Source organism: Zalophus californianus, chromosome 14, assembly GCF_009762305.2.
Source record: "Zalophus californianus isolate mZalCal1 chromosome 14, mZalCal1.pri.v2, whole genome shotgun sequence".
Lineage (NCBI taxonomy): Eukaryota > Metazoa > Chordata > Mammalia > Carnivora > Otariidae > Zalophus > Zalophus californianus.
In genome coordinates this window covers 25,723,820-25,749,801 of record NC_045608.1, presented here as the reverse complement: position 1 = coordinate 25,749,801, position 25,982 = coordinate 25,723,820, and the positions used below count along the sequence as shown (strand labels likewise).

At 53.4% G+C, this 25,982-nt stretch overlaps 1 protein-coding gene across 1 annotated transcript in view; it reads right to left on the bottom strand.

Moving 5' to 3' along the window:
* Positions 1-16,589, bottom strand: part of BCR (BCR activator of RhoGEF and GTPase) — a 119,166-nt gene extending 102,577 nt beyond the window's left edge. The window contains exon 1 of the mRNA XM_027575416.2: positions 15,174-16,589. Coding sequence (XP_027431217.1) covers positions 15,174-16,485 — 1,312 coding nt within the window. The 5' untranslated portion in view covers positions 16,486-16,589. The remainder of the gene's footprint in view (positions 1-15,173) is intronic.
* Between the last annotated feature and the right edge of the window lie 9,393 nt (positions 16,590-25,982).

The window sequence follows — 25,982 nt, the reverse complement described above, 5'->3', positions numbered from 1 at the left end:
CAGATGGGAATGACAGGAGCCCAGGCCCTGGGCAACACTATGATTGCAACCTGGGGAGACCCTGAGCAGAGGACACAGCTAAGCCATGCCCTGACTGCTGACCCACAGACTCTGTGTGAGTTTTCAAAACAAAACTAAGAAGAACCTCCAGGAATGACCCACCGTGGAGATGTGTGTGTGACTGTTTTAACTATAGCAGAGGCAGTCTATGTGGGCAGCTAGGGTGGAGACCTACTTCTTTCATTCTCTGCCAGGCCAAACACCCCCATTTCCTGTAACCACTCTGCTGACAGCCTTCAGGCGCAACCGCACCGAGCAGAGTACCACTATGGTATTCCAAGGCCTGCACGCTTCCACGAATACCAGGCAAAACCTGGACTCCTAAACATCATGTGCTAGCTTGCTGACCCCTAAAAGGTCCCAGGCAAATGAAAACCCCCAGACCTTTTCCAGGCAAACCACAGCCCCGCCCAGCCTTTCGGAAATCCCTCTGAACCTTCAAAACAAAACAGCTCTGAAAGGGCAACAGCCAAGGACAGTACGTGGATCCGGACCTCCTGCTCCTGCCTGGTCTGTGCACCCTGGAGCCTGAAAGTCAGGCCGGCTGGGGTGTCTGAGCACACGCCGCGATACCTGCAGGTCTCGCCTTGGCCTTTGATGTCCAAGGTCATATTTATGCTCCTGTCTAGTCATGCCCAACTCAGAATTCAGTAAACACAAAGTGACCCTCCTCTCCTTAGGAACGGCTCCCATTAATTCACATACTTGAGGGAGCCAGGGAGAAAGGAGAAAGAATTGAGAAGGAAACATTCATGTTCTGTTCTCTCAGATGTACCCTCCCACAGCCCCGGGCCACACCCCTGCTTGTCGCTCCCCAGTAGCCAACAACTGTGCCAATTTTGCACCTGCAGTATTAGGAAGTAGGCCCCTTGCTGGCTTTCTGGGGGCCCAGCTGCCCAGTCCAATGCAGCAGACATTTCCTGGGAGGTTGGAACAAAGTGCCTGCCCCAGACAGCCAGCAGGCCGGGCCTCAGCCCCTTAACCTTCCCGGACTTCCTTGCCAGAGTTTCTGGAACTTGAGACTGCAGACTAGGCAGGGATAAATAAGCAACCACAGGGCTCATGGGGCTGGAGAAGCTGGAGGACGACAAAGGAATGTTTGGGACCAAGTCTCTGATGCTTCCTCACACACCCCTTTCTGGAGCTGTGGGCATTCTTTTCTAGAGTCACACGGGTCTACTTCTGGAGACGCACATCCCTTTCTAGAGCATCCCCACACACATACCTCAAACAGCCCCTCTGGAGCCTTGCCTACTCTTCCACGGAGAAGAATCTGCTGCAGCAACTCATACCATCTGGCCACTGAAGAAATACCACAGGAGAGGAAACCAGACTTATGTTAATAATCGCAACCCAGATTTCTAAGGGCCAAATTCTAACAGTGGCTCACCAGCTGCTTTGGGGGGCGAGGGTGGACCCATCTGACTGCTCCATGACAAGACGCTGTTCCACAAGGGCCTCCCTACTGGGCACTCATGCACATGTGGGTCTCAGATCCCAGACCATTACCATGACTCACTGGGGCCCCTAAGTCACACGATCCGCATCTGACACTCCATTAGCACAGGGCTCATCACTGCATTCCTCTCCAACCACGTTCGGCCACCAGCCACAGGGATACGACCCATGTGGCCACTGTTCCATCCCCCTCTGTGCCAGCCACACAGCGGACCTCCCTGTCCCCTCTCAGACCTGCTAAAGGGCCCCAAACCTCGCTCTCCCAAACCAGCTTTCTGCCTCACAGCCACCTTCATCTCTCTCCCCTCCGGGTCTTCTCACCCTCACGCACCCCCCTACCTTCCTGGATCTCCCGGTGAGCCAGGCCAATGTCTCTGAAGCACCGCCACATGCACACGAGGCCCGGAGGCCTTGAAAGCCACGTCACTCCTGGTCACCGTTCAGCAGTAACTTGATCACTCCTCTGCTGGGACCACTAACCTCCCCACCGACCCCACACACACTTGATCACCTCCTCGGAGCTCCTACTTGGACCCTGGGACCAAGCAAACCCATGGGTACACACTCGGGGGGCTCTCAAAAACTCTGATCCTAAACCCCTGACCCCTTTGCCTTCCTGCAACATAAACCCCCCCACCACACTTCCCTCTCATCTCAGACTCCTCTCTCTCCTGTGAGGCCCCCAAATATGCGAAGCCTAGGCCTGATCCAGCCTTCCTGGTCTTGCCTTGCCTGGCCCTTCCTCCTAAAGGTCTGCAGACGGCTGCCCCCACCCCCGACCCTGAGGCCTCCAGCACAGCCCTCCCAACCCCCAGACTCTACCGGGCTCGCCACCTTTCTCTTGTCACCCCTCCCACTGTCTGCTTGCTCTTATCCTCTCCCCCAGACCCACTCACTCCCAAGACGACAACTCCAGGGGCCCCCACTCCCACCAGACCATCTTGTACACTCCTGCCAAATGCCCTTCCTGAGGCAAAGCGCCAAAGGCATCCTTGCCCCTCTCAACAACCGTCCACCTGTCCCATCACCCTTCGAGAAAGCACGACGTCCTCAGGCCAGCTTCCCGGTCCTGCCCAGCATGACCTCGACCCTCCTATATCCACCCTCACCTCCCCCGTTGCCCACATGTTACATTAATTCTCCAACCAGACAGGCTCTGCTATTTCCTAGCACCATGACTACCTTCCAGCCTCTGGGCTCTTGCCACTCTACTCTCCACCTCCAACAGTCCTCCCAGCCCTCTTCCCCAAGGACACGGGACAGGACAGGAGGTCTCCCCGCCCATGCGCTCCACAGCACCACTCCCCCCACAGAACCCTGAGACCTTTCTCACATCGCATTTCAAGTGCCTGCTCGTCCCTGCTCCCACCTTGGTCCGCAGGCTCCTCGCACCCCAGCTAAGGGCCGAGTCTGAACCAATGTTCATTATTTCCTAGGATAGGGAGAGGGGCAAAGCTTCCTGAAGAACAGTGTTTTCCGGGGCGCCTGGGTGGCTCAGTCAGTTAAGCGTCTGCCTTTGGCTCAGGGGTCCTGAGTCGATCCCGGGGTCCTGGGATCGAGCCCCACCTCGGGCTCCCTGCTCGGTGGGGAGCCTGCTTCTCCCCCCACCCCTGCTGCTTCTCCGGCTTGTGCTCTCTCTCCTCTCAAATAAAAATCTTTAAAAAAAAAAAAAAAGAACACTGTTTTCCCATCACCTCTGCCTCTTAAAAAACTGAGTACTTACCACCACTGAACTCTACGTACTGGTCAAGACGGTACATTTTATGTTATGTGTCATTTTTTCCCACAATTAAACAACAACAACAACACTGAACATGAGGGAGAGAAGGTGAGACAGGCCCAGTTGGATCCTGGTGCTGCTGAAAGTGGCTGAACAGCAGGGGGGCTCAGTGTCCTGTCTTTCTTCCTTCATGGGGGTTTGTAAATGGCAATGTTTTCTAAATTAAGAAAGCAACTGTAAAAAAAAAAAAAGAGCACCTATAAAATACATTTCCGGTAATAATCCCATGCCTGCAAATATGAATGCAGACACATTCACCCACGTTCCTACAGGAAAGTGGAAAGCTTTCAGAAATCAACATTCATAAACGAACATTTTCTGGTCTAAGGTCTGAGATTTAGGCAAAAATAGTTTTTGCACACACCCCCAGAGAGTGAACATGCTGTGCTGAGCATCCACCTAAGATAATTCACAAGTCAGGCCACTGGGACTTCCAGCCAACCGGAGGATGGCCGAGCCCACCCTGGCGACCCCTGCACCTTGGAGAGGACAGGAGAGGTGCGCACCTGCATCCCTGGTCCAACCTGTGCGTCCCCTGCCTCACATCACTGCCATTCCGTGACACTAGGGAGGGTCACGAGACTAAGATCACCCTATCTGTTCAAGTATGGAAGAAGTCCAAACAAGCAGATGGCCTTGAGTCTTTCACCTAAAACCTTGGATGACTCAGCTTTGGGGGGGGGGGTCCCTGCTGCTCATCCAGGGGGGCCCCCATGAGAGAAAAATGCAGAACTCTGCAAACGAAGCAGGCTGCCCAAAGCACCGGCTGCTCTTCTCTCTTGAGCAGAGGCCTCGGTGAGCTCAGCCTCTGGGGGGCTTGCTGTCTGTCCAGCCATCACCCAGGCCTGGCACCGAAAGGCTTAAGGAAGAAACTGAAAACATCGTGCTAAGGAAAACAAGCCAGACACAAAAAGATAAGTGCTCTATGAGTCCGCATATATGATGTCCCTAGAGCAGAAAGTAGAATGGTGGGTGCCAGGGGCCGGTGCGGGGGAGGATGGCAAGGTGTTGTTTAATGGGGACGGTTTTGGTCTGGGATGATGAAAAGGTTCTGGAGATGGATGGTGGTGATGGTTGCACAATAGTGTGAACGCTCAATGCCAATGAACTGGACACTTAATGCTTTAAATGATACACTGTGTGTTCTAATATTTCATAATAAAAGTGGGGGGCGGGCCCCTTGGGGAGGAACACAGCCCTCAAGGTGTGTGGATGGAAAAGGCTGCCTTTGAACGAGCAAGTTCCTGAGCAGACAGACCTGTGAGGTAGAGCCTCAGGCTGGAGGCTGGATCAAGTCCCGGTGAGGCCAGCAAACTCCTAGCACCCTATTCCCCCCGGGGTCCCCCCCGAGAAAAAGGAGGCTCCACCGGTCCCCCCAGAACCTCCACACACAGGCCTCTCAGGCCTCAAGGTCTGACCGGGACCCCCATACGCCAGCAAAGTCTGCCCTGGCAGTAGCCAGGCCCAGCCACCCGTGTACCCCGACACCCTCTGGAACGTTATTCAGCTACCAAAAGGAATGAAGTGCTGACGCATGCTACAACAGGGATGAACCCCGATGCCTTATTCTACGTGAAAGAAGCCAGATACAAAAGGCCACGTTATACAATTCCATTCACGTGAACTGTCCAGAAAAGGCAAGTCTAGGGACGTCTGGGTGGCTCAGATGGTTAAGCATCTGACTCGTGGTATCGGCTCAGGTCATGATCTCAGGGTCATGAGATTGAGCCCCGAGTCCGGCTCTGTGCTCAGCAGGGAGTCTGCTTGAGATTCTCTCTCTCCTTCTCCCCATATGCGCTCTCTTTCCCTCTCTCTCTAAAAATAAGTAAATAAAATCTTATTAAAAAAAAAAGGCAAATCTACAGAAAGTAGAGTGGTGGATGCCAGGGGCTGTAGGAGAGAGGGGGTCACGGTGGCTAAAGGGAGCAATTTCCTTTTTTTTTTTTTTAAAGATTTTATTTATTTCTTTGACACACAAAGAGATAGAGAACACAAGCAGGGGGAGAGGCAGGCAGAGGCAGAGGGAGAAGCAGGCTTCCCGCCGAGCAGGGAGCCCCATGCGGGGCTCGATCCCAGGACCCTGGGATCATGACCTGAGCCGAAGGCAGACGCTTAACGACTGAGCCACCCAGGCGCCCCGGGAGCAATTTCCTTCTGAGGTGATGAAAAATGTTTCTAAAATTAGACAATGGTGATGCTTGCATAACTCTGTGAACATACTATAAAAACACTAAACTGTACACTTTAAGTGAATTCTGTGGTGTGAATTCTACCTCAGCCATTTTTTTAAAAGATTTATTTGAGAGAGAGAGTATGTGAGCACGCATGAACGTGGGGAGGGGCAGAGGGAGAGAATCCCAAGCAGACTCCATGCTGAGTGCACAGCCCCACGCAGGGCTTGATCTCACGACCCTGAGACCATGACCTGAGCCAAAATCAGGAGTTGGATGCTTAACCAACTGAGCCACCTAGGCGCCCCTCTACCTCAGCCATTTAAAAACCACCACCACCAGGCAGGAATATAGCTCCTCACTTACAGGGTGTAAGTGAGGGAAACCAAACAATCGCCTGCCCATCATCCCAGGCACCAGATGGGATGGAAACTGCCTTTGCCCCTTAGTCTCCAATCAAAAGACTTTCTGGAGCTCTCAAAAAGAGCATGTGCCCCAGTTGTGCTGCAGGTCCAGCTGCCCCAGCCTCTCAGGAAGGGGGTGAGGTGTGGCTGGGAAACAGCAGATGGCAGTGGTCATTGTGGGCCACCCCGACTCCCCTGACGCTCTGGGGAAACATCACCCAGCTCTTCCCCATGCCCCACCACTCACAATGGGGGCTGGCTCCTCACCCCCCCACCTGCCCCTCAGGGGCACCCCTGATATGGCGCTGCCCAGCGCTCCAGTATCCTCCCCAACTGTACACAAGGCAATGCCCTCCGGTCTGTAAAGCCTTAGGCAATCTGCAGACATGGCCTGTATATGCCAAAGCATTAGTAATTTTCAGAGCTTCCCATCTTCCTCCATTTTTTCCTATTAAAATAAGAAAGTCTGTGGTTTTTATTTCCTCTCGAGGGCTTACAATCACTAAAAGTGAGAACAAAGTGGTTCTGAGCCTTCCCTCCACAAACTTGAGGGGGAGGGGGCTTTATGAGAAAAATCGAGAGGTCTCTCTCTTCCTCCAGCCTCTAGCTTTGAGGCCGCTAAAAGCCACAAGGCCTTGCAATCAGGAACACTGCAAGAAGACCTCATTCTATCCACCACAGGGGGGTTGGGGGGGGGTTGTGGCCCAGGATGGAGGGCTCGGCAACATCGGTGTGGAGCCCCAAGTTCTCTGAGCTGATGGAACTTTACATTTGGGGCCATGAGGCAGAAAAATATATGCCGCACATTTGAGATGCAAGAACCCCACTCAACCTCAGAGGACACACTATGAGAGGGAACAGAGGGGGGCCATGGCCATGGCAGACCCCTGCATCCCCATGGAGCTCATACTGGGCACTTTTGCTGAGACAAGTAGGTAAAATGGCCTACTCCTTTTGAATTATGCATTTCTCCTTTAAAATCTCTTGCTAAGTGGCATGCCATCAACCGGCATTAGATGCCTGAGGGGGCGACTCCATGAGACCAGACAGGGGGCCAGGCCCCTAGGGACCACCCACTCTGTGCACTCCAGTTCCCTCAAAGCCTCCCAAGGAGGGGGTCATGGTCTTCAGCCAGCAGAATCAACGCCCTGCGCGGGACCACACCCCAGATCTACCTTTATGGTCTGCATTCTTTCCCCAAACTAGGGTGACATGTTGCCTCCAGGTTGCTTCTAGAATATCCACCTTGTCGCTTGCAAGGATACATGCCTATATACCCTTCCTGCTCTACTGGCATTCCAACTGACCCCAGCAGCATATGTTAAAAGGAACATGTCAGCCCTTTAACATGAAGTGAATCTTCAAAGGCTCTTCTTAAACGAACAGAGGCACTTGAGTGAAGGATCCCCCTCGGGATGCGCCATTCCTGGTTTGGCGGTGGCTGGAGCAGCAAGTCTTTCTCCCTCTCCTGCCAGTGTCCCCTTGAGTCTCCCGGCCAGCCAGAGCCAGTTCCTTCCTAATGCTCCCTGGGCCACGTACTGACCCTCTGTGCATGTGGCCAGCCATCCCTGTCACATCCTCCCAGCCAGGCCTTGTCCCCCTGTACCTTCTGGGACCTGCTCACAGCAGAGCGTGGTCAGCATCCACCAACCCCCACCCTCAGCTCTTGACCACTGGGTGGAAGAGGCAGACAGATGAGCAGTGTCCTCCAACACAGTTGTCCCCTTGGTCCCCTTGCCAAAGAATTTGCTGGAGGAATCTTTAGCAAAGTGCCCCAGGAGGACATAGGGAGAGTGAGGAAATTTTCTGAGAGCTATGCAAAATAAAGGAAAAAAACAACATTCTTGGGGCGCCTGGGTGGCTCCGTCGGTTAAGCATCTGCCTTCGGCTCAGGTAATGATCCCAGGGTCCTGGGATCGAGTCCCACATCGGGCTCCCTGCTTGGCGGGAAGCCTGCTTCTCCCTCTTCCCCTCCCCCTGCTTGTGTTCCCTCTCTCACTGTGTCTCTGTCAAATAAATAAATAAAATCTTGAAAGAAAGAAAGAGAGAAAGAAAGAGAGAAAGAGAGAAAGAAAGAGAGAAAGAAGGAAAAAGAAAAAAAGAAAGAAAGAAAAGGAAGGAAGGAAGGAAGGAAGGAAGGAAGGAAGGAAGGAAGGAAGGAAGGAAGAAAGAGAGAGAGAGAGAGAGAGAGAAACATTCTTGGGGGGCTGATACCTTCATGGACATGCCCAAAGGCTGGGACCAGATGATGCCTATCACAGCACTTAGGTTTATGTGGCTGTCTCCCCAGCAGACTGAAAATGACCTGCTAGGAAGCCTGTCTCCTGACACTCAGCACCATTCCTGTCTGAAACGTGTTTGCTGAACATCCCCTCCACCTACTGGGGGAGGGGGAGGAGGTCACTCTGTGCCCACACTCCTGTGACTGGCATCACTCTACGGTGTGAGGAGAGAGGCCAGCACCAGCCCCTCCACCGACTGTCTGACCCTGGGCAGGTGTGTTTGTCTCACACCCCCTCAGACCCAGTCAGCTGATGGCATATAATTAAGTTAATAATCTTGCTCCAGCCATGTCACAAGAATGCTTCGAGGGCACATGAAACAGCCTCCACCAAAGCTGTAGTTTCTACACAAGTGGGGCTTCACGGTCTTCCTTCACCAGACCCCGGCAGGCGCATCTTTGAACCCGCCAGTCGTGTCTCCCTTGGGCACCAGCCGCCATCCCTGTCCACAGTCATTTTGTAAGGTCGCCGTAGCAAGCAAGCACTGGAAGCCAAGACAGCTAATTAGCAGGCCCCTGTCTGAGGACTCAGGGAGCTCTCTAAGGTTGAGCAGGGGAAGACCAAGGCTCAGCAAAGAAGGAAAAAATAATCTCCAGATAATTTCCAAAGCTAACAAGTTTCCTTCCTGGGGCACCTATATCACTGGGCCCCCGAAAATCCGACGTCACTTATCTGATGGGGGGAAGCAGGATTAAAAAGAACAGGGAAGGGTCTGAGCAAACAGAGACCCCAGAAATGGGGTCTCATTCTGTCTCTGACCCACAAACATCCACAACACCCAACACACAAGACAGATTCACGTGCACTCAGGACACCACTCCTCAAACATGGTTAAGAGCCTAGAACACCGAGGTAGGTAGTATCTTGTCTTAAGAAGGAAGAAGAAGAAGAAAAAAAAAAAAGGAAGCCAGCCAGACGCAGGATTAACAGGAAATCACAGCAAACATACAGTGAAAGGAAGATATACAATTAGGGGAGACACCAGGACATCACGAAGTTTTTGTGTGTGTGTGTGTGTGTTCATTTTTATTTTATTTTTTTCTTAATTAAAAAAGAATTTTTTTTTTGGTATGCGTCTGTTGGTTTTTAAAGACAAGGCCCTTGGAGATTAGCCTCTCCACAAATCCATGAAAAAAGGCAAGAGAGAGTTTCCATGAAGACAGTGCCTGGCACGCAGTAGATACTCAATAAATACTTCTGAGTGACTGAATGGGGAGAAGTGGTTACCTTGCTAACAGAAAGGTAGGTAAAGAAGAAAGATGGGAAGCATTGTGTTCCTAAACTAGAATTTTAAAGAAAAAAAAAAAAACCAAGAATCAAAGAAAAGAATCTTAAGTGATGACAGGGTCCAACCACTAACTTCTTCGGCAAGGAGCGAGGTGTGGTGACCCATGAAGGAGGACACTGCACTCCTGACGCCAGGCTGTGTCTTCTTGGCTCCACAAGGCTGCCGTAGCACCAAACAACGCATCACTCAAATTCTTCCTACAACAGGGCTGGTGAGGCCAGCACAAGCACCATCTTTCTCTGCCACGGCAGCCTTTCCTCTACTGCCCAATGAGGGGCTCACCGAGTGTTGTGGGCTGAACTGTATCCCCCCCAATTCATATGCTGAAGCCCTAACCGCCAGTACCTCAAAACGTTGATTGATTTGGAGATGGGGGTCTTTAAAGAGGTGATTAAGTTAAAATGGGGTCGTTAGGGTAGGCCCTAACTCAATATGCCTTGTGTCCTTATTAAAAGAGGACACTGTGGACAGAGGGACACTAGGGGTGCAGGGGCACAGAGGGACGACCACGGAAAAGAGGCAGTGGAGGGGGGGGAACACCAGCAGAGAGGCATCTGCAAGTCAAGTCAAGGAGAGAGGCCTCTAAGGAAACCAACCCTGCCAGCACCTTGATCTTGGACTACCCGCCTCTAGAAATAGAGAGAAAATAAATTCCTGTTATTTAAGCCACCCAGTGTGTTGTGTTTTGTCACAGCAGCCCTAGCAAACTAATACTCCGGGCCACTTCAAAACGTGGGTGTGAAAGCCAAGGAAATATTACCGTGACTAACAGGTGTTTTCCTAAACATACCTATTAAGAACCAGAAACGGAAATTAAGGATGAGAATACTGCTCCCGGCGACTTCAAAACCCTACTTGAGTGAAATAAACCAGACACAGAATCACAGCTATTAGGTGCCTGCAATGACATGAGGCACCTAGGATAAGCCGACTCCAAGGGACAGAGAGGAGAGTGGTGGTTGCCAGGGGCTGAGGTGGAGGGAAGATGAGTTAGTGAGTTCGTGCTGAGTGGAGGACAGAGCTTCAGTTTTGCAAGATGAAAAAGTTCCGAACATGGACGGTGGTGATGGCTGCGTAACAACGTGAACGTACTTAATGACACTGAATTATAAACTTAACAATGGTTAAAACGACACATCTGGTTATGTATGTTGTACCATGATAAAAAAAAACACAAACCTATTACGTTACATAAGTAACATTTTAACTTAACTTATTCCATTGCTTTCAAAGCAAAAAAAACAAAACAAAACCCTACATGACCATACTGTAGTCAGGGTGAGGGACCCTAGTGGGGTTCATAATTAATTAAACCCACCACCACCACCTCCTGAACCTTGATCTAAAAGGCAGCCGCGGAGGCGCCTGTGTGGCTCAGTCAGTTAAGCATCCGACTCTTGGTTTTGGCTTGGGTCATGATCTCAGGGTCGTGGGATCGAGCCCTGTGTCGGGCTCCGCACTCAGCGGGGAGTCTGCTTGAGATTCTCTCTCTCCCTCTACCCCTCCCCCTACTCGTGCACCTGCGCTCTCTCTCTCCAAAATAAATAAATCGATCTAAAAAAAAAAAAAAGGCACCCGCAGTCGAAACTCAGGCCTATTGTTTGACAACCGGAGTGCACTTGAACATACCCATCCATTCACTGTGAGTGAGGAAGCCCCTCGAACCACAGCGGTGAGCTGCAGCCTGGGCCTCAAGTATGGCCATGTCATCTCCCAGCTGGACCGAGCATATGGCTCATCTGGATGCTTTGTCTAGTGAGGGCCACAGGCCTCCCAGCCGAGGAGGGGAGGGGGCTACTGAAGCCAGAAGCAACAAATGAAGTAAAAGGGAGGAATAGGGAAGGCACATTGCCCTGGACCCACACAAATCACAGCACTCCCAGCTAGCTCCTTCCTTAGTGAAAGGTTCCAGAATATTTCATTCTGTTCCCAAAACAAGGAAACCATCCATTCTGGAGTCAGAAAACTCTTATAAAATGTGAACTAGACTCCATTTCCACCCTGTTGATGATTTAATGGTCTCAGACTCCATCTGCTTGGTTCTGTCCACCCTGCCTCTGTTCACGGAGAAAAGGCTATTCTCAGTTCAAAGGTGACCACAGGGTCTGATTTAAAGAGATGATGATCAAGTCAATGCAAGGCCCAAGTGACCTTTTCCTGGCCCAGAATTACTCAATCTAACTGGTGGCTGGTCCATTCAATCACCCAAGGGAAAAACAAAGCACTGATCGTTCTGGTGACAACACACTGCCAGAATCCAAAGAGCAAATTAAACTGCTTCATAGAGATATGAAAACACAGGGCAGCAACTCGTATGAGAGTCCATAAAGAAACACAAGATCTGGGGTCAGGTCTCATGACTGATATTTGGAAAGGGGCCGAGGGACACCTGGGACTGAACATTCAGATCGGGAATTCCTCAGACCTGTGGGGCACCTGGCTGGCTCAGTCAGTGGAGCATGCGACTCTTGATTTCAGGGCTATAAGTCTGAGCCCCATGCTGGGTGCAGGGATCACTTAAAAAAAAAAAAAAAAAAAAAGAATTCCTCAGACCTAAAAGAGTAAAGGATCTTGGGCTGTCTGGTGTCTCCCTTGAAAGGGCTCACCCAAGCTCTTGGAAAGGGAAGTTCAAGGAACCAGGGATCCCTGCCTTCAAAACATACACAGCCTGTGCACCATGTGGATAAACCTTGAGGAGACGATGCTAAGTGAACTAAGCCAGACACAGAAGGACAGATCCTGCATGACTCTGTTTATATGCGGTACTAAGAGTAGTCAAATCATAGAAGCAGAAAGCACAGTGGTGGTTTTCAGGAGCTCAAGGAGAGGAAATGGGAAGCTGTCGTTTGATGGGGACAGTTTCAGTTGAAGAGGAAAAGAGTTCTGGAGATGGACGGTGGTGATGGGTGCGCAGCAATGTGAATATGCTTAATGCCACTGAACTGGACACTTAAGAATGGCTCAAATGGGTTAAGATGGTAAATTTTGTTACATATATTTTATTGCAGTAGAAAAAAAGCAGCTCAGAGTCACAGGGGGCTGACATGGGTGCCCCCCAAGCCTTTGCTCCCACTGCTCTCAGGGCAGCCAACTTCCCCCGCCCTCTGCCACTAGACATGTGCTGACAGGCGAGGCCTCTCTCTAGCGCTGCCGCCTCCGGAAGCTTCCCTGGTCTCACTCCCTCTGAACACATAAATGCTGTGTGTGTTCCTGTCTCCCATGAACATGTAAGCTCACAGACGGCAAGGACTATACTCTCCTCCTATGTAGCCCGCAAAGTAGAAAGGGAAGGGCTCACACACAGCTGATGGGCCCTGAGTGTGTGGAGGGGAAGGGACCCCTGGACCAACCCAGGATTTTCAGGTGCAGTGCGGGGCAATTCAAAGAATACCCTGAGGTGGCCATATTCGGGAAGGAACGGATCTGCATTCCCACAGGGACCCGGAACCCCGGAAATCCCAGCTCTGCTCCTTCCCGGTTTTGTCCTTACCTATGGTTGGGCAGACCCACCCCGTGGAAGATGGAAGAGCCTGCGAGGGAAGACACTGTCACCAAGGCCTGGCACAGAGGGGTCATTTCAGCTTCTTCCCTCCAACACCAGGGGCCTGCAACTCAAAAATACGAGAGCGCACTCGTCCAAAGGGCTTCTGAAGCCATGAGAGCCGGGCTTCCATGTCTGTTGCTGCTGCTGTGAAAAATTAGGGTGCTTCCACTCCCTCCCACACCGGGATTTTCCTCACTGTTCCCCTGCAGGGCGCAGCCCTGGCCAGCAGGCCCCACGGCCATCTAAAGAACATCAGGAAACAGTCCAGAAAGAGACAGATGGCTTTGCCAGCACAGGCTCCCTCCTTCCCCTCCAGCCACAACGCTCAGAAGAGTGCTAAGTACAGAGCTGAAGGCTCCCAGAGCTGAAAACCAGTTTTAAAACCTAACAGGAGAGAGAACCTTGAGGACATTCAGAGAAAGATCCAGAAAATCCTAAGAGTGGGGTCCAAGTCATAAAAACGAACCCCTCGGCCATTTCCTGAGAACCTGCCCTGGGTTACACACAGAGCCGGGATCTCAGGCCTGCAGCAGCTGTTATAAGAGGCTGGACAGAGCCATTGATGAGAAGGGGAAGAGGGACCGAAGGGCAACCTACGGAAACACATTGGGTCCGACCGGCCCCCACTTTCTGGAAACTCAGAATTCTACCATCAGCAAGCGAATACCATTTCAGATTGCAGGTCTCCATGAAAACCTCTCATTTTCTTTATTAACAATGTTTTCCCGCATCCCGGCGCCGAGGGCCAGTTTAAGCTGGCTCACTCAAGTCGACAGCTGGCCAGACAAGGCCGGTGCCCAGTGACCACAGGGCAATCCTCCAGCCCCCAAGGGAGCTGATGTGCCTGCAAAGCAGGCTTCTAAATACTGCAGCGTTCCACCCCCCCAGCGAGGGACCTAAGGGATGCAGCTGGGTCAGACCACAGGTCTGAGCAGCAAGCCACAGCCACCCCCAGCTGCAAATGGAAGATCAGCAACTGGATGTACCTAAAACAAACAGGACAGAGCACTGATCACAAAAAAGGCCACTTGACAGAGCCAAAAATAGACCATCTGTCTTGCTTGTTTCAAGAGGATTCTGACGATGGAAGCACATACAACTCCATCAGCAGAAAAAGAAAAATCAATGGAGCTGAAAACAGGATCAGCCCAACAGGGACCAGGACTCCAACAAGAGATTCCCTACAGGCTCCCGACCCCCAGCCCACCCGAGCCCCACACCCACCCATCCTCTTTTACTCCAATCTTACAGACTGTGCCTGGATCTCAAAGCCCATCGCCCCAAAAGTTACATACACAACCCCACAGGTTTTAATCTTAGGACCAAGGGTCAGATCATGGATTAGGAGGCCAAAATGAGCACCACTGTACACTCGTCCCTGGGAAGACAAGGAGGCAACAGTGCACGGAAGGATCAGAAAAGGGAGCTGGGGTAAGATGCACACAGGGGCCTCCGGGTGAGTAATGATGGGTGATGCCTCCCATCAAAGCCAGGCAAATCAGAACAGGTGTGGCTCAGCTTCAGCCCTGGATAAAAATCTTCACCCCCGTTGATTTTCAGTGGTCCACTGAGTCAGAACTGCCTGTCACCTCACTTCCTCTTAATTCCTATTTTCACCTGCTCTGACTTGCATTCAGGCTGCTGGTTAGCAAGCGAACCTGACACTTCTGTGGCTTGGGAGCAGCTAGCACATCTTGGGTTCCCCATTAGTGTCTTGTAACTCTTCCAGGACAGGAACAGTTGGGGTGGCAGGGAGTTCCCGAGACACAGATCAATCCCCCCTAAAAGTACCTGATCTAGAAGGCAGAGATGGCCCCTCTTAATACCACCCCCACTGCCTAAATGGAGTGATCACAGGGCAAGGAGATTACTGCCCAGGGCACCCTGGTCTCAACACACAGAGCCTCACAAGAGGCACACCACTCCAGAACCAAAGGAACAGCCACCTACCATCCCCGCATACTGCCCCTCCCAACCCAAACACTGGGAATCTGCATTCAGGAGGAAGTGGGGGATGGCGTTTGTTCAGGTGCAAGGATCAGGAGAAATCCTTCCTGTCCACAATAGCATGTGGACAGTCCAGCAAAGTATCTGCCCGTTTCTCCCCTGGCCAACGACCCCTTTTCTTTTCAATGGTTTCCAGCCAGGGTGCAGGTGTGCCCACCCAAGGTGGTGGAGGTACCCACCTGCATCTCCATGGAAGGTGCCATCCTGAGGCAGCCTGCCCGACAAGCTGTCCCCATCGCTGGGCCAGATCTGCCCCGTCTTGCGGACGCCAACGATGGTGGCCTCCGACACGATGACCTGGCCCTGCCGGTGCCGCTTCTGGCACTGGGGTGTCGGGGGGCTGCTACTGTCAAAGGACTGCTGTGAGTTCTGCGAGGGTGAGCGGCTCTTGTCCCGAAACATGCGGTAGGTGGTGGGGCTGGGGGACACGCGGCTGGACTGGCCCGAGGAGAAGTCCTCCTCGCTCGAGGTGAGGTTCTCGTTGGAGCTGCAGTCCGGGGTGTAGCCGCCTCCGCTGTCCTCAAAGCTCCGAGGCGAGTAGGACCTGCGGGGCCAGGTAAGGCGCTTCTCCTGCTCCGAGGTGCTCTGGCTGCGCAGGAGCGGGCCCTTGCCCTCCCCTTCCATCATCATGCCCCCGACATAAATGCTCTGGTAGGGCTGGTACTCCAGGGGCGGCCAAGGGGGCCTGCTGCCGCCATTGGCGTTGATCAGGTTGTCCTTCAGGAAGCGGGGGTTCAGCTCCGCGTCCTCGTAGTCGCCGTCGAGGCCGCAGCTGCTCTCAGAGGAGCGGCCCCGGTAAGAGGGTCTGGGCGCGTCCCCCAGGCCCGGCCCGGTGCCGTGCTGGGACTTCTTACGCTCCATCTGCATCGCCTGGCTGCCCAGGGAGCTGATCCGGTCCGACACCTCTTTGTCGTTGACCTTCACCAGGCCGCGCTCGTGGTGAAACTCGACGTTCACGTAGAAGGGCTTCTCGGTGTCCGCCGCCCCGGGCTGGCCATGGCCCTTGCGGATCCTCTCAAAGTTGGACCTGAGCGCCGCCACGCTGGTGGGGGGGCCCCGGTCTTCCCGGTCCGCGCTCGCGGAGGCCCCTGGCCTGCGGGCGGCCGCGGGCCTGGCCTTGCTCGGGGAGCCCTCTCCGTCGGGCCGGGCCTCGGACTCCTCGGCGGGCGGTGGGTCGGCGCCGTCGGCGGGCGCGGGCGGCGGGCGCTGCGCGGACGCGCGCGGCTCGGCGGCGCCGTCGGGGGGCTGCGCCGCGCGTCGGAAGCCCCAGCGTTGCCGGTCGTAGCTCTTCTTCTCCTTGGCCAGCAGCGTCTGCAGGTAGATCATGCGGAAGCGCTCCTGGTTCACCTCCTGCTCCAGGCGCCGAATGGAGGCCTTGCAGCGCTCCAGTTCCTGCTCGATGTCGCCCACCGAGCGCAGCTCCATGCGCGGCGGCTCGGAGTCCGGGAACTGCGCCTTCCACGCCTCGGCGAAGCCCACCGGGTCCACCATGGCGCGGCCGGCCTCACCTGCGCCGCCCGGCTGAGCGCGGGGCCCGCCTCAGCGGCGGAGCGGCGACCTCTCCAGGCCCGGCCCGGGGCGCCCGGCGGCCCCCATGGCCTCGCGCGGCGGTGGTGGTGGCGGCCGCGGCGGCGGCGGCGGCCGAACAATGCCCGCCCCCTCCCGGACCGCAGGTGAGGCGGCGGGCTCGGCTCCCCCGGGCGGCGCGGGGCGCGGGGGAGGGCGCGCGCGAGGGGGGCGGGCGCGCGCGAGGGCGGGGGAAGGGCGCGGGGCTGCGCGCGCCGCTATTGTGTGCGGGGCTTCTCCGCGCGGCGCGGGCGCTGCTCTCCGCTCGGCCTGGCGCCGCTAGCCCACGGCCGCCGCCCGCGCGCTCCTCTGCTCTCGCTCCCGCGCCGCGCCTTGTCCCGGCCGCCGCCGCCTCCCGGGCGCTGCTCTCGGCCCGGCCCGCTCTCGCCGCATTCCCGCCCGGCCCGCAATCGGCGCCGCAGGAAGGGGAGGGCCGGGGGGCGGTGGCCGCGGCGCGGCAGACGGAGCCGGGCGGGCCTCTTAAAGGGGCCGTGTAGAGGGCTCCGGGTTGGGGGGGGGAACCGGGGGAGGGGGGAGGGGCCGCCGGGAGGCCGCGCCCCCACCCGGCCCCAGCCCTCTCTCAGTCTCCGCGCCTTAGGGAAACTCAGTCCCCGGCGGCGGCGAACCCGGCCCTCTCACGGCCCTAGCGCCTTCTGCACTCCTGGAACAGGAACACCGGGATCTTCGCGTCTCCACAGCCCGGCAGCCACTCTCCAGCGTCAGGGCTGAGCACTCTAGGGGCCACCCACCGGGCACCTCCGCACACTCGAGCCTGGAAGGGCGGGTCATCCAGGGGGGCGGGGAGGGCCAGGCTGGGCCACCAAAGCCAGGAGCGCCTGAGTGCCAACGGCCCCCAGCGCTGTGGCCTTGGAGTGGGTGATGCCACAGCTGCCACAGGGCATTGTCGCAGAGATAATTGGCAGGAATTTCTCCCCGAGGTCACTCAACACCCACATCGCTCTCCCTGTGGTCCTGAGCTGTAATGTCTGTCCGCTGGCCTCTCCTGAGCTTCAGAGGCCAGCCTCGTTTTTCCCGGATTGCCTGACTCAGAACTTAGGTGTTTAGTCTCCCCCTAAGGGTGTGGCCAGTCTCCACCGTAACCCTCAGGACTGGGTGGAAGACAGGACAGCCCAGGGCCGGCAGTGAAACAAAGTCATCTCTCCTACCCCAGGGAAGTCCAGAGATGGTAGACCCACAGCAGAGAGCACACTTCAGGGAGTCTGATGGGCACCAAATGAAAATACTCAAACCAGTGGCACCTGGGTGGCTCAGTCGGTTACGCGTCGGCCTTCAGCCCAGGTCATGATACCAGGGTCCTGGGGTCGAGCCTCACAGTGGGCTCCCTGCTCAGCGGGGAGCCTGCTTCTCCCTCTCCCTCTGCTGCTTCCCCTGCTTGTGCTCTCTCTCTGTCAAATAAATGAATAAAATCTTAAAAAGAGAAAGAAAATACCCAAACCAGCCATCGGGGTGAGGGAACAGGAAACAGGATTTGTAAACCAAAGAACTGGGCCTGAGTCCGGACCACCTCTGCCTCTGTGCCTCAGTTTCCTTTGGCACTGAAATGAGAACAAGGATACCTGTCTCCAAGGGCTGTTGTCCCTGCATGGATGTGAGGGGTTATCTTGCCCCCCTCCCCGCGTCCAGTGCCACCCGGAACAGATGCCCCAGCATCTAATCTAGAAGGAACAGAGCCCAGGGCTATCAGCCAGGCCAGCCTGACTCCAGTTCAGGTCTTCCCCACTCCAGGTTTTGTGACCTGGACAGTTCCTTCCTTCTCTGAGCCTCAGCTTTATCCTTGTAATGTAAAACGTGAGCACCATGTGTAAAGCACCCAGTTGGGGCAGACACGAAACACATTGTGATAAATGGCATGTGATGCTCCTCCCTTGACTGCTTAAGGTTGGTGCTCTGGGAGGTGCCCTGGGCGGGTCACGGGAAAACTTGGGCCCCTGAGTCCAGACACTTCCAGGCACAGCTCACTGCTGCCCTCTGCAGGCCTCTCCACCCTCCTGCTCTCTCTCCTCCTGAGGCCCCAGCTCCTTTATGCTGCAGACCCCCCCAAAGGCAAGCACCCCCTCCAAAGCCTGTTTGGCAGGCAAAGAAACAGAATGAGTTGATGCCCTGACTTTGGGGCTGGACAGGTGAGGCTGGAATCCCAGCAGTTTGCACATCCTCAGCGACCTTTTTCTTTAAATGGGTGTAAGTCCTGACCCCATAGCGTGTGGCACGTAGCGGCTTGCGATCAATATTAACGGCCTTCCTCAGATGACCTGCTCAGGTCACCCAGTGGGTTGGATCAGGCAGGCTTCCAGAATCCCATTGTCTGGTTGTTGCCAGAGAGAATTCCAAAAGCACATACTGCTTTTTTTCCCTTGCTGATGGAACCCACTTCCAGGGCAGGGAATTATGGGCTCATCTGGGACATTATCATTAATCACCTGGGAAAGAAAAGGATACTTTGGGAGGGAGGCTTCATCTGTCAGAGAGGTGTCCCTTTCTCTGGTTTGCAGGCCCCAGTTGAGCCCCACCTCAAATATTGTATACATAAGCGAACTTATTTCAGAAACCAGAAGATAGTGGCTATCTCCCCTGTGAGATAGCTTCTTCTGGCCCCAAGGACACTCCTCTCATCCTCAGTCCTTTCCTAAAAACATTTCCGCCTTGGGTCTCTGGTCTTTTCCTGCAGAGCTTTCTTATCATCCATCCCTCCCCCAGGGGAAGAAGGAATGAGGAGGAATATGGGGCCCAGATACATAACACTCTTAATCCCCCGTTAGCTGTCTGTCCCCAGCTAGATCTAAACTCCCAAGGATGGAGATCTGTTTGTCTTGTTCCCCACTGACTCCCCAGTGCTCAGCACATAGTAGATGCTCGGCCAGCGCTGGCTGAAAGAAGAATCTGATGTGTGTGTGGCCTGGAGGAGCACACAACCCAGAGAGAAAGATGGACATGAGTGGGGGAGGAAAGGATAAGGCAGGCAGAGCCAGGCCTGTGTGTGCTGTGCAAGGATCCAGGAGGGGGCAGAGGTCTGGGGAAGGCCTGCCGGGAGAGGTGGCCTCTCAGCTGGTCCTAAAGATGAGGAACAGAAAGGCAAAGACTGGGAGACGTCAAAGTTCTAGGTGTGTTTCAGGTGCAGTTGAGTTAGGAGACGAGACTTGTGTGGGTGGAAGGAGGTGACATCAGAGGTAAGGCAGGGCCTTGTAAGGAGGCCTATAAGAAGTTTAGCTTTTATTCTAAATGCAAGGAAAAGCCTCTGGAAGGTTCTGAGCTTGCACTGTCTGATAGAACTCTCCGCCATGAAGGACATGTTCTACACTCTGCACTGAACAAACAGCAGCCCCTAGCTTCCTCCTGCGACTCCTGGGCACAACGTGGTGGCGGCAACCAAAGAACTGGAAAAATCTAGTTTGACTTAAAATTTGGTTTGGGGCGCCTGGCTGGCTCAGTCAATGGAACATGTGACTCTTGGTCTTGGGGTTGTGAGTTTGAGCCCCATGTTGGACGGAGAGATTACTTAAAAAGAAAATCTTTTAACATTAAATAAATAAGTAAGTTTTCGTTTGCTTTACCTTTAATGAATTTAAATTCAAATAGCCACAGTATCTGCCATAAGCAGGGGGGTGACTTGCTCAGATTTGTTTTGTGGACAGGTGGGAGGTAGGGGGTGGGAGCAGGGTAAGTGGACAGGGGTTGTGCCACTGGTCCAGATGAGGGGCGCTGGTGACCCAGAACCACACTAGGGTGGAAGCGAGACAATAGAGAGAGGGGGTCGGTTTCCAGGTTTGTTCTGGACTAATTGATGGATCAGATGTCGAGGGAGGAAGGACCAGCTATGTTGTGGACAGTGGGTCATTGAGTGTGATGGGGAAACTGGGGTGCCCATGTGACGAGGCTTCAGGTGCCCGCGGCCCATCCACAGAGAGGAGTCAGGTGGAGAGAGAGTGGGTTTGGGGTACCAAGGAGCTGTCAAGACCGGAGACAGAAATGGGAGCATTGTTAGTGAATAGCTAGTGTTTATGGCCATAGGTCTGGAGATTCTCCCTGGCTCCCCAGGGGACTGGGTGCAGAAGGGTTAGGGGCTGGACTAGGAGGGAAGTAGAGGCAGAGAGACTGAGAAGCACTGGCCAGAGAAATGACAGGGACCCAAGAGTCCCGAGGGATGCAGACTGAGTGAGAAGGGCAGGGCCCCTGTGAATGACAGCCAAGTCCTCAGGCGGAAGGACACCAGGTCTGGCACCATGAGGCCTGCAGAGCTAAGGTGGGCCCCAGAGCCTGGCCGTACAAGCTGGAAGCTGATGCTGGCCCCACAGAGCTTGCCAAGGGGTTCAGCAGGTGGAGGGGACTTCACCAGGGGCTCCATAAGCCCCGAGGAGCAAGTGACATTTATTTTCTGAATTCACTCATAATGAATTCAAATCACTCCGCTTTTCTGAATTCTTCATGATGAAAAGGCCTATCTTTTGTAATGAAAAAAAAATAGGTATTATTTTTTGTTTTTTAAGTTTTTTACAGCCTTACTGAGGTATAATTGATGTGCAATAAACTGCACATATTTGAAGTGTGCAATTTGATGAGTTCTGGAATCTGTAACACACCTGTGAAACCATCACCACAATCAAATAACAGACATTTCCATCACTCCCAATAGATGTTGTTGTTGTTGTTGTTGTTTTGTTGTTTTTCATCTAAGAACTAAAGTGGGACAGAGAAATAGGATTAATGGTGATGTCTCCCCTCAATCTCCTCCATTTTCTGGGATGTGGTTATGTGGCTCTGCAGTTTATTTAGAAATCAAACACACACAAAACATTTATTGTGTTAAAAAAAATCAAACACACAAACACACACACCCTCAGGCACCCTCAGCCATCCCTGAACCCAGAGAGATGCTGGCAACCCCTCCCCAAGGCGCCCTTTTCCTTTGCTGGAGGAAGAGGCTGGGACCCCATAGCCCCCTCTGCTGGACAGAATGCAGAACTTCCAATGCATTAAAACGGGCGGTAGAAACAACCCAAGGTCCATCAACAAATGAATTGTTACTCAGAATGTGGTACATCCATACAATGGAATATTATTTGGCCACAAAAAGGAATGCAGTACTGATACTACAACATGGATGAACCTTGAAAAACTTCTGCTAAGTGAAAGAAGACTGTCATAAAAGGCCACCTATTGTATGATTCCATTTATGTGAAATGTCCAGAATGGACTTATCTGTAGAAATAGAAAGTAGGTTGGTGGTTGCTGGGGATAAGAGGGTGGGAGGAATGGGGAATGACTGTTAAAGGTCATTGAGTTTCTTTTTAGAAATGTCCTAGAACTAGATAGTGGTTCTAGGTTTTGCACAACTTAGTGAATATACTAAAAACTATTCCATTATACACTTGAAATGGGTAAGTTATATGGTATGTAAATTATATCTTAATAAAGCTGTTCTATTAAAAAACAAAAATTGTGGTGGATAAGTTAAGCCAGCCCTTGGGTCCCCAGCCTGGGTGGAAGCAGCCCCTGGTCCTGCTCACTGAGGGGTAAGGAGGAACATTTTTCTAGCATCTCTTTGAATGCTCACATGAACCCGGGGATTCATCCCCACTTCACAGATGAAGACATGTTTGCACGTCACCCAGCCCTTCAGGTGTGGGCAGGCTTGAGACCATCTTCCAGCTCCATAGCCTGCCTATGTTCTTTGTGTCATTCTGAAGTCCGAATGCCCCACTAGTGTGAAACCAGGAAATTTCCATTTGTTCATTGTAAAATGGACTGGCCACCCCTTCCCTTGGGGACTTCCTGAGCAGGTCTGCCAGCTACGGTTAGACAGGATGTGCACTGTACAAGGGCACACATCAAAGGGGGCATGGTTCCCTGCTTAGACCTGGTAGATATGACTATTGGTGGTGACAGCAATCGTAAAAAGGTGTCTTTTCTCACAAAATCAGTTTATAACAGCAGTTTTCTAACATATGGATATCAAATGCCATGAGCAAGAAGGGCTATTTTTAAATTGAGGTGAAATTCACATAACAAAATTAACCATTTTAAAGTGAACAGTTCAGAGAGATTTAGTATATTCACAGTGTTGTGCAACCACACAGCTTGTATCTAGTTAAAAAATATTTTCTTTTTTTTTAAAGATTTTATTTATTTGAGAGAGAGAGTGAGAGAGAGAGAGAGAGCACGTGAGGGGGGGAGGGTCAGAGGGAGAAGCAGACTCCCCGCTGAGCAGGGAGTCTGATGTGGGACTCGATCCCGGGACTCCGGGATCACGACCTGAGCCGAAGGCAGTCGCTTAACCAACTGAGCCACCCAGGCGCCCTCAAAAATATTTTCATAACCGGGTGCCTCGGTGCTCAGTTGGTTGAGCATCTGACTCTTGATTTCAGCTCAGGTCATGATCTCAGGGTGTGGGATCAAGCCCCATGTCAGGCTCCAAGCTGGGCATGGGCATGGGGCCTGGTTGGGATTCTCTCTCTCCCTCTCCCTCTGCCCCTCACCAATATATATATATATATATATATATATATATATATATATTTTATCACCACAAAACCCAAAAGGAAATGCCACACCATTAAGCAGTGGCTCCCCATTTCTCTCTCCTTCCAGCCCCTGACAACCAGTAATTTCCTTTCTGTCTGTATAGATTTACCTATTCTGGACGTTTCATACTAATGGATTCAAATAATAGGTGGCCTTTTGTGTTTGGCTTCTTTCATCTAGCATAGGGTTTTCAAGGTTCAACCACGTTGTAGTATGTGTCAGTATTTCGTTCCTTTTTAAGACTGAATGATATTCCATTGTATGGATAGACCACACAGAATGTGGTCTATCTGTTGGTGGACATTTGGCTCGTATGAATAATGCTGCTCTGAACATGTGTGTACACATACTTGAGTCCTTGTTTTCAATTCTTTGGCAAATATTCTTAGGAATGGGATTTCTGGATCATATGGCGATTCTATGTTTAACTCTTTTTTTTTCTAGTTTTTTTTTTTTAAGATTTTATTTATTTATTTGAAAGAGAGAGAGAGAGAGAGAAACAGCATGAGAGGGAAAAGGGTCAGAAGGAGAAGCAGTTTCCCCACTGAGCTGGGAGCCCGATGTGGGACTCGATCCCAGGACTCCAGGATCATGACCTGAGCCGAAAGCAGTCGCTTACCCAACTGAGCCACTCAGGCACCCCTCTATGTTCAATTATTTTAAGGAAGTGCATGGGTACCTTTTCCTAATTAACACAGAGGCACTGTGTGGGTGGGCGCAGTGGCATTGCCCATGAGAGTTGCATGGTCTTCCATCCCCCCAGCCCTTGCCAGCTGCCCAGCCTGGGGCTAGGGCCTCCATTAATGTGACTTGCTTCCCCCCCTCACAGCTATCATCCTGGCAGGAGGCAGAGAAAAGGGCTGAGAGAGGGACAGTGACCCCTTAGTCACACAGCAGTAAGTGGGGGGGGGGGGCGCAGACTTGATCCCAGTCTGACTACTATGTTCCTGACCACTGTGCCATCAGATGGGATTGTCAGATGGAGCATTATAAAGTCAGCAGGAGGGGCGCCTGGGTGGCTCAGATGGTTGAGCATCTGCCTTCGGCTCAGGTCCTGATCCCAGGGTCCTGGGATTGAGCCCCGCATCGGGCTCCCTGCTTGGTGGGAAGCCTGCTTCTCCTTCTCCCCTGTGCCTGCCTCTCTGCCTACTTGCGCACTCTCTCTCTGTCAAATAAGTAAAATCTTAAAAAAAAAAAGTCAGCAGGGCTTTCTGCCTGAAGACCTACCTAAGACCAACTTGAATATCTGGGCCTTTTCTTGTTCTTTCCTTCCCCTGGCTGTACCCTCATCCCCACCCACTTTGGGGACTGGAGGTCCCCTTCTAGCGGGATGTGGCCATGTGGCCCCCATCTGTCATCTGCCATCCATCATCTGTCCTCTGTCAGCCCCAGCAAGCTACGGGCAAGATCAGAAAACTAGGGCGATCAATGCAGTTTTCTTTAGTCGGCTTGCATGTGTTGTGCTGCATAGTGCCTGGCTGGGCACCTCCTCCAGGCCGCCAGCCCCAGAGAGAGGAGCAGGGATCTCTGTGGGACGCCCTTGGCCAAGGGTTCCAAATGAGTGTGTGGGTCTTTTCTCCCAGGGCCCCCTCAGCTGTAACGCCCCTACCTTCTGCAGCATCAATTATTGATGAGGCCCCTATAGCCAGGGAATCCCAGTGGGGGGGGGCGGAGGGGAGGGGGAAGAGGGGGGAGGTCCTGGCTGCCATTTCCAGCCTTCATAGAGAGTGAAGGGGCGGGGACAAGATGAGCTTGTTCCTGAAAGCATGGCCTGTTAGACGGTCCAGGCTGTGGCTTCCAGTGGTCAGAGGCCCAGAGCAGGCCCAGAGCACCCTCAGGCCAGGGGGTACCACCCACCTGTGGGGCACAAGAGAGCCCTGGGGCTGCTTTGCTTCCCAGAACACCCACCATGTGTCCCTCAAGACAGGGTGGGGAGCAAGCAGAGCAAAGGGCCTGTAGACAGCAGGCTGGGGGGCAGGCTCAGACAGGTGGCCGGTGGTCCTGAATGCTGGGGAGGCGTCTGGGTGTGGGGGTGGAGGCTGGGAAGGATCTGGGCTGCCTGGAAAGAGGTGGAGGCGGTGTGACAGCCACATTTCCCGTCTGCCGATCAACTTCCCTCAGGGGAAGGCCCGACATATGGGAGGTGACATGGGGAGGCCATAGCAGATGGCAGAGGAGCCCAGGAGCTGCTGGGAGGGTATCTCATGTTGGGGCAGCGCCTGAAGTCCTGGGCTTCTTGGGCAACAGTGGACCCAGGGCCCCCCAGTCTTCAGGAGCCCCTTCTCCCTCAGAAGAGGAGGGCCCTCCCTGAGCTGTGTGCTGCTTCTTCTGAAGGCTCCCCTCATCCCCTGCCTTCTCTCGGTCCCTGCTCTGGGCCTCTGCATTTGCCATGTCCCCCCTGCAGGCTTGGAACCGCTTGTGACCCTGGGCCTTTCCCAGGTACACTAATTCTCATCTGTGTGAATGTAAGTGATCCTCTGTCCATCTCTCTGTTCCAGTTACCTAGATCTTAGGTGAACTTGGGTCTCCCTGCTTAAGAAGCCCCGGGTCTTTCTGGAGTGTGAGGTTCATCTGGAGGTGGCTCCCATCTTACCACCCCCCGCCCCCGCCCCGCTGAAGTCGGAGTCAAATGGATCCTAGGCCTTCCCCCGAATCTAGGGGCCCAAAGAGGGGCTAGGGGCATGGGAGGCAAGTTGGTGGCCGGGGCACAAGATTAAGGAGGCTGGGAGCAAGTGCCCTGCTCTGGGTCACTGGGGTCTTCATCATCGGTCATACGGCTGCAGGGCTGGAGCCTACTAAAACCGTGGGGGCTCAGGCAGGAAGGGGTGACCGAGGAAGGGACTGACAAGCTCATTTCCTGGCTCTGCTGAGGATCCTGAGGAGGG